Source organism: Aedes aegypti, chromosome 3 (genome assembly GCF_002204515.2).
Source record: "Aedes aegypti strain LVP_AGWG chromosome 3, AaegL5.0 Primary Assembly, whole genome shotgun sequence".
Lineage (NCBI taxonomy): Eukaryota > Metazoa > Arthropoda > Insecta > Diptera > Culicidae > Aedes > Aedes aegypti.
The window spans coordinates 301,186,982-301,203,275 of record NC_035109.1 but is presented as its reverse complement, the minus strand read 5'-3'; the positions used below and the strand labels follow the sequence as shown (position 1 = coordinate 301,203,275).

General features: G+C 37.6%; 1 protein-coding gene across 2 annotated transcripts; it reads left to right on the top strand.

Annotated features, from left to right (window-relative positions):
- The first annotated feature begins 3,091 nt into the window (after positions 1-3,091).
- On the top strand, positions 3,092-16,048 carry LOC5578668. 2 transcript variants are annotated; one of them, XM_001657015.2, is made up of 3 exons: positions 3,092-3,249; positions 3,398-3,619; positions 15,560-16,048. In XM_001657015.2, coding segments are annotated over exons 1-3 (639 nt in total). In that variant the 5' UTR covers positions 3,092-3,248; the 3' UTR covers positions 15,976-16,048. The 2 variants fall into 2 exon arrangements, with proteins under 2 accessions (XP_001657065.1, XP_021707779.1); XM_021852087.1 differs by having other exon boundaries at positions 3,093-3,278.
- The last annotated feature ends 246 nt before the right edge of the window (positions 16,049-16,294 follow it).

Here is a 16,294-nt window from a genome sequence, read left to right as displayed (position 1 = left end):
CATTTTGAATAATTTCAGTAAAACTAGTAGCGCTGAAAAAAATAACAAACAGTATTTTTTAACAAAGTTCAGTTAAAAAATTATGATCCAGCTGCAAATTATTAATATGATAGAATTTAAAATTTTCTATTTTTTCTGACAATTAAGCAGATTTTATGAAGCTTTAAATAGTTATGTGAATATTACAGTATACAGTGATACCAACATGAGTCGATGTTCTATGACTCGATATCGACTCATGGAACCATACTAAAAACAAAATTTCATGGTTACTATGATGGTCCCTAGAAGCAGCGTTCCAAAAGATTGCTGTTCCATGACTCGATATTTCCATGAGTCGATGGTCCCTTCAATATCGACTCATGGAGGTTTCACTGTATTGCAGTAGTGTCCAAACTATTTTATTCATAAATAAACAAATTTAAAGTTTAATAAGTTAAGTAAATATCTATGCTTTATCGACTTGGAAAGTATTGCTTTTTCATTTGTTAACAAGACAAAGAATCAACGGTTTAAGTTTAATTCATATTTTCTGTTGGAGCTTTGTTCCTCGAAAGAATATAATATTCTCATTTAGGCAAATATTAACGTTAGTATAATAAAACAAGATATTTATTCAGTGCGTTTAATGTTGCAGGAGATCTCCATTCAGCCAACTAACGATTTGTTTTGATATATCAATGCTCTTGATGGAAGCCTGTATAATAATGATGAAATTCGAGTGTTATCCGTAATTTGTTAATTGTCCTATCGTTGCGTTGTCTAAATCACTCGATAATTCAGAAAAAGACCATTTTTATTAAATCATTGTTTCATTATGAGTTGTGTAAGAATATTTCAGTATAGGTGGCGATAACCAAATTTAGTTGAAATATTGAAATTGAAAATCGCTGATTTTTGAAACATTCCTAATAATACAATTATTGTGGATTTGAATCTAGAGAATAATGACAGTAGATCCATTCTAAATAAAGGTATTTTGTTGATCATATTGACTGAAACCTGTTTCTTAATCACGAATAATTTATAAATTCCTCTAATATAACAAAAATGTTGTTTAATATATTAAAAAAATATTCTGAACCCTTACTCATAGCTGTTAGTTTTATTAATCCGAATCTATTTTTTTTTACATTTTCAGCTGTAAACTTGTTTTAGGTTGTAACAAAAGCGAAAGTACTACTTGCTTGATATGGTACGTATTTTCCAAGGGGGGGGGGGGGGGGGTATCAGCATTTGTGACTAAATGCTACGAGGGGGAGGGGGGTGTAAAAATCAGTGAAAAAATGCTACGTCATTTATGGACGGCCCCTAACGAATGTAAAACTGAAGAATATTAGTATGACACTTCATGTAAGAGCTATTTTCATTTGAATCGAGAACATTTGAGCACAGACAAACAGACGTAACACTTGGAACAAATCTCGATCCAAATCATAGTCACGAGGACATGTACGCCCAATGCTAGAATTAGTGTATTTGGCCGACGAGCCAACAGATGGCGGTAGTGTGTAAACGTCAAACACGAACAAAAACAATGCGAGCGCTGCGGGTGGCGGATTGGCCACCTACCATATTTTTGAATCGACCGTTAAAAAGGTGGTCGATGGACAATGATGAGAGTGTGACGTCTGTTTGTCTGTGATTTGAGGCTTTTTATACGAATATCAAAAATTAACACAATTTTAGCATTTTCGAAACGCTTACAAACTACCTGTTCTATTTGATGTAGTTTTGAATAGTAGGCCACTTATCTTTGACAGCCTAGTTATCATAGAACATGAATACGGTCTCAAATTTTTTAGCGGAAAGCATTTTCATAAACTGGGACCATTTTTGTAATCAAAGTCAGAAATTTCCATATAACGTTAAACGCCCAGGGGTATGCAATGCCCTACAAATGTTCGTAGTTAATTCAATTTTGTTAGATTGATTCTCCATTATCAAAGTTACAGTCACCCCACAGTTATGGATCAACTAAGGGTCATTTTTCAGAACAACATATGATCAAAAATCATGGTGACGCTGTACAAAACAAAATTACCTTCCTGGCACTGCAGAATATAGTTGTTTTTGGGAATACACCTCAAAATTCTCGATTATTTACGAAAAAAGTGTCGATTTTTATAGAAATTTCAAACGATGTCCACTTCACAGATGTGGATCAGTGAGGAAGGAGGATCCCTATTATGGATCAAATTGACTCATATTATGGATCAGAACACTATAAAAGCAATTTATCTGCGAGGTAAACGAATGGTGTGTTAGTGAAAGGCATACGTTCTGGCGTTTGTTTCGGAATCGTCTTATCTCTGATTCATAACTGTGGTATGGTTTTCAATGCCCCACAGTTATGAATCAACGCTTTTGGGAACACGGTTGACATTTTATTTCCTACTGACAGAAAAAATATGCTTAAGCATGTTATTATTGATTGCGATGCTGTACAGATTCGTGGTTCACATAGGTAAAATGTGTTCTGCATAATTGCAACTCTATTTGATGAGATATTCCTGTTTTAATCCAACTCTGATCCACTGTACCCAAAACAGAAAACCGACTTGCGATTATATGAAAAATTATATATCCATTCATAATAAATCTTTTGGCAATCTATCAACTGCAATCGATAGTCAGGATACCAGTACTTGTTTTAAAAATATAAATTATAATTGTTTGGAACAGCATGCATAAATATTCAAGTTTTCTTCGAAAAAACTATCAAAGTTACCCCGTTTTACGGTACTCTTTTTCAGAGTTGAAAAAAATGTTCTCTTTTCTGTGAGAGCAAATATGGTAACCCTAGACGGGACGACATAAAAGGACATATTGTCCTGCAAAATGAAACCGTCTCGCAACATTTTATGATGAAATTGACTTTAGCGTGCTTCCAAATTTAAATCATCGCATCTCATCGCACAATGTTTTCTCCTCTCGTTACATGCCACCAACACTACTTGAGAGTTTTGGTGGAAAATATAAGCAAAGATCAGCTGTTTCCAACGAATTCAGATGCAACTTTGCTGCGCTTGTGTTCGTGTCACCGCTTGGTGAGAGCTCAAACGTTGCACGTGTGTGTTGGTGTAATGTTGCTGCTTGACTGGGTGACTGCATGTCAAATCAAACGAGATTGTTATTATTTACGTTTCCTTATCTACGATACAATCAGACTGGAATTATTTGCCAGAGGCTAAAAATCTAGCGAAAGCAATTAAAATCATTTCATATCTTCACATTCTTTACCAAAAAGTAAGTACCCGCATTACGACAATCACGAAGTACGAAAATACCAAAGTCGCAAATTACTTAGTGTTTGTTCTTTCACTCTTTCGGTTTTCTGTTCTTTGTAATGTAATAAAACCTAATCGTTCATTTATTTTGTCATTTTGCCGTCCAGTGACCAGAACCTGTTTCGTGCGGGGCTGCAAAAGCAGAGCCAGTCCAAAAGGCAGCACTCCCAACGGGATCAAGTTCTTCCACTTCCCGCGGATTGATCGTAGGACCAAAACGTTCGAGGCCCTGTCCACTACCAGGCGGAAAAGATGGTGCAAAGTGTTGGGCGTAACGGACCAGAAGCGGTTCGATTACCATGTCGTGTGTTCCCATCACTTTGTAACAGGTGAGTTATTGCTACAATTCTCACTGGCGTTGTCAGGATTTCCATCAGAGGGGAGAGGTTTGGGAATTCCAGATTTGAAAGAGACTGAAGATTCCCGTTGCCCGGCAGCTTAGCCAATTATTAAAACGGGATAATAAGGATTCCTTACAATTTATCCAAGAGTTCCCTAAATAAGGCCGTTTTCTGTTATGCAGTAATAATTGTTATTCTCTCGAGTTCTGTGGCTGTGAGGAAATATTTTTACGATTTTTGGGCATTAATCTTAGTGAGGAAGAGAAGAACTTTTAAAATTTAAGTACCCGAAGGAATTGATATTGGTGAGGAATTTCAGTTGTAAAAATTCTAAAATTATTAGAAGTCTCTGTCGGGGGTTATTCTAAACAGTCATCGATATGGGAATGGCTATGGTAATTTCTTCAAAGATTCTATCCATAATCTTTAGTGTTCCTCAAGTTATTTTACTTTGAAGTTTTTCCAGGAATCCATGGGTTATACTAGGAATTCCACCAGAAATTCTTCAAAGGATTTTTTTTCAATAATTCCTCTAGAAATTTATCCACAGATTCAACCAGAAAATCCTCCGGGAACAATCTTTCCGGTATACCTTCAGGTGGTATTCTTTCGCAGATTCCTTCAAAGGTTCTTCTACTAATTATTCAGGATTTCCTCCACTGATTTCTTGAAAGATCAATCCAAAAAAATTCAGAGAAATCGCAAGAAATACCTACTGCAAAAAAAAACTTCCTACACGGGATTCCACCAGGAATTCATTTAGAGATTCCGCTTGAATTTATCCCTCAATTCCTTCCAGTATTTCTTGAAGGATTTTTTTCCAAGGAATCCTGGAATTCCTTCAGCGATTGCTTTAAAAGTTCTTCCATAGTCATATTAAGGAATTGCTCCATCGAATTCTCTGGGAATTTCTCCAGTGATTTCTTTGGTGATTCCTCCAAGGATTTCACAATGAATTATTCCATGTTTTTCCAGAAATTTTTTAAAAAATCCTTCAAGGGATTCAACCTGAAGACATTCAGGGAAATGCTTTGTTTAATCCTCATAGTGGTATACCTGAAGGAATAATCTCGTGGAATTTTGTAGATGACTCCCTGATGGAATATCTTGAGTAGAGAAAGGAAGAATTTGTGGTTCAATCCTTCGCAGAATTCCTGGTCGTTTATCTCACGGCCATATTGATGATTATTCAGAAAAACAAATCTTGTGAACTTGTTGAATTTTTTGGTTGATTCCTTGAAAGAATTTCTGACAACCCTGAAAAAATCTAAGAACGGAAATCCTTGTTAAAGCATTATAGTATTTTCTGGTAGAATTTCTGGCAAAACTCTGGTGGATTTTCTAGTGGTGATTTTGCAACATTACATGGGTGAATTCCAGATGCAATCCATGGAGCAGCCTCTTGTGGAATCCTTAGAGGAATAACAGAAGGATTATGTGGAGAATTTTTAGTTGGAATCCTTAGAGGAATTACTGAAGGAAATCTCAGAGGAAGCCCTGAAGGAATTCCTTTTTTGAATCCAGGAGAAATTCCTCATAGAGTCACTGGAGGATTCTCAAATCACTTGTGAAATTCTTACAAGAAATTTATGGTAAAATTTCTAGAGAAATCCCTGAAAACCCCCAAGAATTCCTGGAGATATTCCGAAAGAAATTGCTTCTATTAAAATCCCAGGAAGAATTCCTGATAACTCTTGAGGTTCCTTAATTCCTTAAAGAATTCCGGGAGGCATCCCTTACTTTATTTCGAGAGGACTCCCTTTAAGAATTCTTGGAGGAATCCCTTAAAGAATCCCATAGAAAAACTCCTGGAAAAAAGTTCTGATCGAATCTTTTAATAAATTCCGAGAGGTGTTCATGATGGAGCCCCAGGAGGATTTTGAAATGAAATCTTAGCAGTGTTTCAAAAGAAATCCATGGAAGAACTTCTGATGGAATCCCTGCAGAAACTCTTAATGAATTCTATTGAAAGACTCCGGATGAAATCCTTAGAGAAACTTCTGCTGGAATCTGAAGGAATATCTGATAAAACCTCTAGAAGGACTCTTAATAGAATCCCTAGAGGAACTCCTGCAGTAATTCCTAGAAGAACTGTAGAATCTCTGGAGGAACTTCAGATAGAATCTCTGGAAGAATTCCTGGTGGAATCCCAGAAAGAACTATTGATGGAATCCTTGGAGGAACTCCTGATGAAATCCCCAGAAGAACTCTGTTGGAAGCCCTAAGGATACTCTTGATAAAATCTCTATAGGAACTCCTGATGGAATACCTAGAGGAGCTCCTGATGGAAACCTTGGAGGAATTCCTAAAGATATTATTGAAGGAACTCCAGATAAAATCATTGGAGAAACTCTAGATGAAATCCCTTGAAGAGCTCCTGATGGGAACCCTATAAAAACTCCTGATCAAATCCCTGGAGGAATTTCTAATAAGATTCCTGATGGAATCCCTAGAGGAATTCCTTTTGATATGCATAGAAGAAATCCTGATAGAATTCTTCGAGGAACTCCTGATATAATTTCTGGAAGATCTCCTGATGGAATCACTGGAGGAAGTCCAGGTGGAATCTGTGAAAGAACTTTTGATGGAATCCCTGAAGGAACTGTCGGGGATGAACCAGCCTCGGGCTGAATTTCCCCATAATAAAGAGTCAATCAATCAATCAATCTAGAGGAACTCCTGATGAAATCCTCAGAAGAACTCTCAGAGGTACTCCTGATAGAATCCCTATAGGAACTTTTGATGGAATCCCAACTCCTAATGAAATCCTATGAGGAATTCCTGAAGATATTTTTAAAGGAACTACTTATGGAATCATTGGAGGAACTTCTGATGAATTTCCTAGATAAACTCCTGATAGAATTCGTATAGGAACACTTGATGGAGTGGAATTCTTATAAGATTCCTGATGGAACTCCTTATAGAATCCCTAGAGGAACTCCTTATGATATTCCTAGCAGAAATCCTGTTGAAATTCTTCGATGAACTCCTGATAAAAATGAAATCTCAGAAGGAACTTGTGATGAAATCCCCTGATAAAATCCCCAGAAGTCAGGAGTCCGATGGAATCCTTAGAGGAACTCCTGATTGAATCCCTGAAGAAACTTCTCATGGAATTGCTACAGGAACTCCTGATGGAAACCCTGGAGGATTTCCTTGATGGAATCCTTGGATGAATTCCTAAAGATATTTTTGAAGGAACTCCTGATGGAATCCCCAGAAGAACTCCTTATGGATTCATTAGAGGTGCTCCTGATAGAATCCCTGGAGAAACTTCTCATAGAATTGCTAGAGGAATTCCTAGAGGAGTTTCAGTTGATTCCTTGAAGGAACTCCTGATGGAATCGCTAGAACAACATCTGATGAAATCCCCGGAAGAACTCATGATAGAGAATCTTCCGATGGAATCCCTAGAGAAACTACCGATGGAATCCATAGAGGAATTTCAGATGGAATCCCGACCGAAACTACTATGTTCTACAATAACAAAGCAGCAAGGTATCTAGAAGGGAGGTAGTTCAATATGTGAAATCGCTCATTCCGCCATATTGGAATCACATATGACAGCTGACCAGTTTGTTGTGAAAAGACTGACTAGCATGCCATAAAATTGAAAACATTGTTTGACGGTAGATTCCAATCGCATACAAGAAAATTATCAAAAAGCCTTAATTGATCGATTCAATTCACTTCCAATCATTGTTTTTTCATTAGTTCGATGTTTACGTTTAATACAATTTTTGGAATTTTCCATGGACAAAGCTTAGCAAACAGTGTCTGTCGGGGGTAATACAATTTTGGTTTACCTATAGGCGAATTCCGGCGCGTATTTTCTAAGAAAAAAAAATTTTCTTCCTGATGAGTAATGCAAGAAAATTTCTTCTCTTCGAAGAAATTGTTCGCCAGGTTTTCTGGTCTATGATTAGCCCCTTATTTTTCAACTAGTACATGTATTAACGGAACTTTATTAATAATGCCTATTTACATTTGAACTAGATTTTTACAGTATTGCGGTTATTTTGGAAAATTTCCGTTTTGCGGTAGCCGCCAAGTTCTACCGCAGCTGTCAGAGTTCTACCGCAGGCTTCAAAATCATTGTATCATTGAACGGAACCATCTAATCAAAGTATGCTAGTAGAGTACAAAGCTTTGAAAAACAGCAGAAAACAACAGTCATTAATGTGGTTTCCAAGGTATCATCGCAGCCGGTTGATGATGCTTTGTGAAAACCAGCAATGTGACAGCTGCTGTAGCTTTCTGTTCAACCGTAGAATGGAAAGTTATCTCTGAAATTGCAATACTATACGAGTCTTGATAATTCGCTTTCGTGAATGGTAATCCCAAAAGTTAGACTTATGATTGCCCCCGCAATAATGTCACCAGGGTGGCCACCGAACCGGGAAAAACGGGAATAGCGGGACAAAGACGGGAATTTGAATCCATTGGGAAAAAGACGGGAAAAACCGGGAATTTGAGATGATCACCGGAAAAACCATATTGAACGAACATCTACAAGCTCTAAATTTACTAACCATTAAAAAGAAGTTGTAAAAAGAACCATAAAGTACCATTGCCATTGAGCATCTGTAATCTTGGAAAAATAACATTTAAACATGGTGTTCGTATGTCACAAGTTGGCTTGATAACTCGATGAACGATTTAAACAATTCTTTCACTTTTGTTTTCTTCAAGAAATTTGAGGAAATGTGAAATGTAAATTTGACATAAACTTCAAGATTTTTTTTTCGAAGCCTCTACGTTCGCTGGGACTGCTAGTTGTTGAGGTGAATAAAGGCTGATTTGCTGCTGACAAGAAAAGTAATTGACTATCTCGATGCGTGAGAAATCACATGCCTGAAATGGTCAAGATTTTTCTTTGATCGCAGTACGCAGCTGAGACGAAGTGTCATTTCGAGTGGAGCTCTCTGTATAAAATTCTTTGACCCATTCGGTTTTTTTTTACTTTTCTTGAACGGATTTTTTCATTTTTCTTGAACGAAACAGCATTCTATGCTTTGCTTCTAACCCCCTCATTTCTATGCTAAATGAGGGGTTTAGAAGCAAAGGGGTATAAATGACAGAATACAGTTTTGAGTTTTAAGTTCTTCAGCATTTTTCATTCCATACTAATTGTACGGAGCCAAAAAAATAAAAACGAATCAATCTTCTAAGAATATTACTATTTTTCTTATTGGATGAAAAAAATAATAAAAAAAAGAGCAAAGCGTCATCCTTTTGCGTTTGGGCCCGTAAATTAATATCGGGAAAATTTTGAAAATTATACCGGGAAAACCGGGAAAAAAGCGGGAATTTCAAAATGGATATTTGGTGGCCACCCTGAGGGTCCTAAAGCCCTGTCTCAATAGGGCGATATTCAAAACTGAAAAGGCAATAGATGACTCTTTTTCAGTGGTAGTAAAAACAAAATCCTGAAGCAAAGAAAGCACAATGGAAGATGAACTAAACACAAAAAGTTATGTATTCATATTACGCTTGATTTCTAATCACTACTTTTTCGATCCAGTTTCCTAATTGCAAGTAATTTACGTTTTTCGTTATTTTCCATACGTTTTGACAGTTCACCGACTACCATTCTTCCATGCGCTTGTGTTTGAAATTTGAGAATCCAGCGTAGCGCGATCAGTGAAAGGAACACACACATCAGTGCCGCCGCTAGGCGGCCAGCACAGATAAACTGAATGTTCGAAGGGTTGTTGTCTGTACTATTTGCCACTGGCGCCAACTGTTAGCGATTAAGATCAAAATAAACTACTATTATAGTTTCAAACGCTTAAGTTTAGACCAAAAACACATGTTTACTCATTTTTTACTAGATAGCCGTGTAGTGTCGGTAGCGGTTGTTCCAATAGGGCGATATTCAAAACTTCAAAGGCAATAGATGGCTCTTTTTCAGTGGTAGTAAAAACGAAATCCTGAAGCAAAGAAAGCTCTACGGAAGATGAACTAAACACAAAAAGTTATGTATTCACTTTACACTTAATTTCTAATCACTACTTTTTTGATCCAGTTTCCAAATTGCAAGTAATTTACGTTTTTCATTATTTTCCATACGTTTTGACAGTTCTCCGACTACCATTCTTCCATGCACTTGTGTTAAAAGTTTGAGAAATTTGAGAATCCAGCGTAGCGTGATCAGTGGGAGGAATACAAACAACAGTGTCGTCGCTCGGCGGCCGGTGAATGAAACTGAATGTTCTAAAGGTTGTTGCCTGTACTATTTGCCGCTGGCGCCAACTGTTAGCGATTAAGAACGAAATAAACAGTCGTTACCCTATTGGCTAAGAATTAACACTACCGCAGACAGACGTTCAAGTTAGACTCAGCCACTTGTGTAAAAACATGGCCGCCACAAATCGCCAAGTAGCAATAAACTAACAGATGGCGTTAGTGGCGTATGCGTCCCGCCACCACCCCGATCACATTTCGTTGACAGCATGACACACAACCGCTCCCACAGCCGACGTGCTTAACGCTAAAAACTATGCACCTTTTTTTTTGCGCTGGCTGGGTGATGTTCCCTTTTGGATATAATTTCTCATGTAAAAGTTAATTAAATCCATTGTAATTTTTACCACAAGTTGGCGTTTAATTTACTCACAGATTCATGGTAGTATAACACCCTTGAATGATCGTTACTCATGTAAAATAAATTGGCGTGAAAGTATCACAATTGTGTGAATTATTTTTGAAGTGATTGTTTTGATAGTTTTGTTCAGTGGGTGGTGGACTGGGTGGTAAGCGAGACGATGAAGCCACGTGGTTTTACGAACTGTCACTGTACTGCAGCAATTTGCTCCCTAGGTGACACCACGGTAGAATTTACACAGGAATTTTAAATAAATTTGTTCCTACTTAAACGTCTGTCTGCGACACTACCGTGATGCATCAATACCCGGACGCTTAAGGCGACAAAAATGTTCAATCTCTAATATGAATATGTTATTTTAGGAAATTCTTAATGTAATATTGTTTAACACATGGTTTCAAGCAAGATCTTCACGAAAGTGATGAACTTTTTGGTAAAACCATGATTTTATTATGAAAATCATTCAAATATTAGAGCATGTCTTGTCTATAAATCCGGACACCTGATGGGAACGATGTCTTTAAATCCGGACATCAGTATTATAATATGTAATATTCGTTCAATTAAAATAAAATCACACAACACACAATGAAATATCAATGTTTAGTATACTTGATGTCCACGTTTGCCTGACAATTTCAAAAAGATTGGCACCTTTGTAATATAAGTGGTTTGATTACCTGAAACGAAGTACATGCTGCTTGAACTGCACTCGATGTGGCTCGAAAAGTTATTATGAACGTTGTGCGAAATTTATTTAACATTTAATTGAATTCTGATAACTCACTATGCTTCTCCTAGTTATTTTTCAAGTTTTCTCTTACTTGTTTATCTAAAAACTTACTTACACTAGTCATACGTTGGTCTTCTAGACAATGTCCGGATCCTAAAACAATGGCTCGTAATCCCCGACAGTCTTTTAAAACACCGATAAATATATATTTCCAGCTTATTTTATAACAATGGAGTCCCCGAACATCCAAAATATCTCTTCTTAAACACTTATGGTTAGAACTTTTTATAAAAATATAGACCACAAACTTTATCTGCACTCAAAAGAAAAAGATATTCGAGCGACCATCGATCGTAAAATTTGAGTTGGAGTTGGACCGCGACGGGATGACGTCCAACACGAACAAATTATTTGTTTTTATATTTATTAATTATTTGACGATGGTTACTAGATCAGAATCAGAAATAAATGTTTAATGATTAATATTGTTAAACTTAAAGGGAGTGAATAAAAACCAAACATATTATCACTTAATTTTAACTTTAATTTATCAATGGCACTAGATTGTCCGGATATTGGTACTGTCCGGATTTTGATTCACCACGGTACGGACTGCCTGTTCCGGTGGTAAAAGTCCACCTATCAGGTGACCCCTAATTCATGCGGCTTTAAGCTTACCGTGCCTAAGAATGAATGGCTAGGGGGGTTTAAATAAAACCTAACCGCAAACGGAGCCTGTGGAGTACCAGGGCGCCCTCTACAGTATTATGCCCTTCCTGTGCTACCCGGAGCAATGGTGCAGGTGACCTTGTGTTTCTCCGAGATAATCGGCTGCCCTTCTTCAGTCTCATTCCTGAGGCTAAATAAGGGTGAGATTATTACCGTGATGAATCAATACCCGGACGCTTAAGACGGCACAAATCTTCAAACTCTTATTTATGTATGTTTTGTTGGAATATTCATAAAATGTTATTGTTCAACACATTCTTACAAATCAAATCTTCATAAAAGTGAAGAAATATCCGGTATCAACCATGATTTTAGCAAGAAAATTTTTAAAATGTTGATGCTTACCTTGTCTTTAAATCCGGACACCGGATGCAAAAGATGTTTTTATATCCGGACACCGTTGGATCAAAATCCGGACATCTATGTTAAAACATGATTTATTTGAATATCACTTATGAAAATCATGTCAAACTCAATAAAATATCGCGCTTCGACAGAACCGATGTTAGTACTTCCCTAACAATGTTGCACGTAATATTAATATTAATGTTGTGGTTACCTGAACTGGAGTGCTTGCAGCTCGCACTGAAGTATCTACATGCGGCTTGAGTGTCAATCATGATATATTTACACAATTTGTTTCACATTTTATAAGCCATTTTATGAGACGTTTCGAATCATATGTTTTTTGTTTGTTTACCAGCTTTGAAACTTGCTAGCGGGCCCATTTATTTACGTTTTTTCTAGCGCCATATTTGGGAGGCGCTCATTCATTAATGGCGTGCAACGAGCTTTTCAATCTTCCCTAGTTAAGTTAAAATCAGCAGGCAGGGATGAATTTATTTTATTTACTGGTAATATCAGACATGTAACCACGTAGAAAAATAGCCAGAAGGAGAACGAAAATGTCATCACCAACAAAAACGTTACCAGCGCCATTCACATATCATGCTAGTTTTTAAAACAATAACAATAAGCGGCCCGCCAGAAAACGTCAACCGACTGTCTCGTAAAATGGCTTATTGTATTCTGATAACTCACACCGCTTTTCATTTATTTTTTTACAATGTCTCTAATTTTCTCAAAAAAAAAAAAAAAAAAACACTTCTGCTAGTAAAAATAAGGCTTTCCAATTGTTGTCCGGATTTAAAACCACTGACTCGAAATCCCGGACAGTCTTTCGACACACCATAAAATACATATTAGGATGTAATCTGCAACGATCGTGTTATCAAACTTTCAAAAAAGCTTCATATTAACAATTTTGTTCAAAACACTGCATGAAAAAAGACTCACACACTTTTTCTGTAACAAAACGTTGCTCGTGTTTTAGCTTGCGCGTCTTTAGATTTTCGAACTTGAATCTTCATGGACCGCGACGAAATGACGTTCAACCGGAACTAATTTGTTGTTATTTTTATCAATTTTTGGGCAGTGGTAACTAGATTTAAAATGATAGTACAATGTTCTACAATGGTAAAGTAAATAATTTGAATTAAACCCAAATAAATTAGCATTCAAATCTAGCTTTAATTGATGAATATTGCCAGAGTGTCCGGATATTGGTACCGTCCGGATTTTGATTCATCACGGTAATACGTTGTAATTTAGTTTAAATTTTCACCTCTGTGGTTTCGCATTATGCGTTACATTACATTGCATTACACAGTGTATTATGTGCTTTTCGCCTTTAGCGACTTTTAAGAAATACCGATCTGTTTTTCTCGCTGCTGGTCTTTTTCGTTCTGAATCTCTATGTCCATCTCTATATGAACATATGAATGTAAATTCGCAAACTTTGCATTTGTTATACTCCACAAACTGGAAATTTATTGTAACCAAATTCCATGGATTCTCCCCGTCTATTGGAAATCCTAGTGATTTGGATGTTTCCACTTCCGTTGAATTGGGACACAATTGTTCTTGCTTCGAGTGATCCCACAATTGCTTGTCACTTTGCTTATAGGAAACGTTCCTTACAAGTCCCATCGCGGGACGAGTGGACGTCTGGCTATTTGTAAAGGAATATGTCAGATAGTCAGGCTGCTTTTAAAGCTCTTGTTTCGGCCAACTCAGGGTCTAAGCTTGTTATCGCACGTTGAACTCAATTTGCTATTCTTCCATTGCTGGGAATGAATTTGCTCGCAATGGAGCATCGCATGACTTCAATGTCTCTCAGGCAGTTATTCAAATTTCGAAGTACTGGGTGAAGCTTCAGAAATTTTTGGGCGGCAACTCAGCACCAGCAATATTGGGATAATTTTGAGTCATGTCGTCAAACAAAATTGTACATTACTGAGCCATGCCAAAGTTGGCTAAGTATTTAACAAATCTGTCAAAGCAGAATAGCAGTCTCTTGGTTACAACCTTGACTGGCCACTGCCAACTCAACTATCATATGGCAAATATTCAGTGTGTTGATACATTTGTGTATGATAGTTGTGATTCCGATTATGGAACTTCTTATCACCTGATATGTAACTATTTCGCGTGATTGCGATTCCAATTACTTGGTAAACACTTATTAAGTGAAACTGATTTCAGAAACCTGAATCTTCAGGACATTCTGTTATTCTTAACCCGCTGTGAAAATGAGCTATAGGCTCTCTTTACGCTCATGCTTTTTGCAGTGCTCTTTTTAGGGCGCTGTTCGAACCCATTGTGGTATGGAGCTACATGCTCTCAATTCGCTTATGCGATTTTCCCTCTTCAAGGGACCCCACTCCTATTTCCTCCCATCTTTCCCTTCCTTTTTCTCTCCCATCGGATAGATGATGAAATAGGCTCAAATATGGCGATGGCACAAATCTCCCAAATGGCGGGGAACGTGCCTCTGGAGCCGGCCTTCTGATACCGTGAATGTCAGATAGGAACAACCCCAGTGTTGAAACTATAACCTCTGTGGTGTTTTTGTCGACTAAGCGAACGTCAAACATGATCAAAAGTGTCAATGTTCATTTATAGACCCAATTTTTGAATTAAAGTTTAAATATGATATGATATGTGCTTCTTCTCTTCAAGATGTTTGAGAAGAAGTTCACGATCTTGAAGTGTTCCCGGCAAAACGTGACAGTCTCCTTTCTTTGAGATTTGGAAGGCATTTGGATTTGGATTTCCCTAATGGAGTTCAAGATATCCCGCCGAAATCCTCACGCTTAATTTAGAATGCCGAATATCGGCTAATTTTAACTGAGATTCACACAGCCGAGCTCGTGCTCCAAATTCGAAACAACTGATCACAATAGGCGGCTCTCTTTGTTTCCTCACTTGAATCAAATAGCCTGGGCTAGAGGCTGCTTCGATTACGTGTGCGAAAAATTTGTCTGAAGCATCGAACTGATTGCTCATTCCGATGCAATTATCAACATTAATTATTTCACCCTTGAAAGAAAATGCGACAGAAACGTCCTGTCTTCCATTCTTGCCACATTTGGTGATAGTTCTACATCCCGCTTTTTTGGGAGGAAGTTGTGAATTCAGAGATTCGCCCTCCCTTTTGTTCGTGGTTGCAATCATGTTTAATGAATAAACGAATGAAGAAAAGACCTTCTATAAGTTGGACGGTGTCCAAGAAAAATTACCACGGCCAGCTTTCACCCATGAATCGAAGGCACGGGTCCATACAAGGATCGTAAAGGGACCAATAGTAGAAAAATAGTACTGAAAAGTACTGTTTTAGTAGCACTGAAAAGTGCCGTTTTTTAGCACTGAAAAATACTGTTTTTGCAACACTGAGAAACACTGTTCTATTGTTTTAGGTAGTTTTAAAAAACCTTCCAAGAGCAGAGAAAATGTGTGCACGCACAGCATGAAGGTACGATACCCACTGATGTCATATCACTATCCGCTTACATTTTAGGTCAAAGCGCCAAGCTGAATGAAGACGGGCACGTGGATTGGGTGCCTAGCTTGTACTTGAACCCGGAGGCAGCCAGTCAATTACCGCAGCACGCACCGAAACCCGTCCAAACAGAGGTACTATCAGATCCCTCCCGAAGGCAGTTCGATTATACCGTTCCCGCAGAAGTGATAGATGACGACAGCGACGATAGCTACGATTACGACATCACGGATATGGTGAGGAGCCATCAGGATCTGAGCTCGCTGCAGGAGACAAATCGACTGCAGGATCAAAATCCAAAGCAGACGCTGGTCATTGAGAACAATAAGTCCGGAATCGTGCAGAAGGTGGACGTGGACTTTAGTAATGCTGACTTTGTGAAAGCTTACAAACATGGAATGATTTGTATTCCTAAGACTCCTAACACATCTTAATATTATGTTTGCTGCTGAATAGACTATATACTACTGCTTTATTAAATAAATCTGTTTCAATTACTACAATTAAGTTTTTATTCTTATGTTTTTTCCTGTTAAGGTGTGCTTTGCTATTGCTACCATTTTGGATGTTATCATGAGCTTCTAAGATGACTTTAAATGTGTTCGGGGGACTTGAATTTACTGATTTGCCAATCGTTGAATTCTTTTCAAGATACAGTGAAACCTCCATGAGTCGATGTTCCATGACTCGATATCGACTCATGGAACCATACTAAAAACAAAATTTCATGGTTACTATGATGGTCCTCTCAAA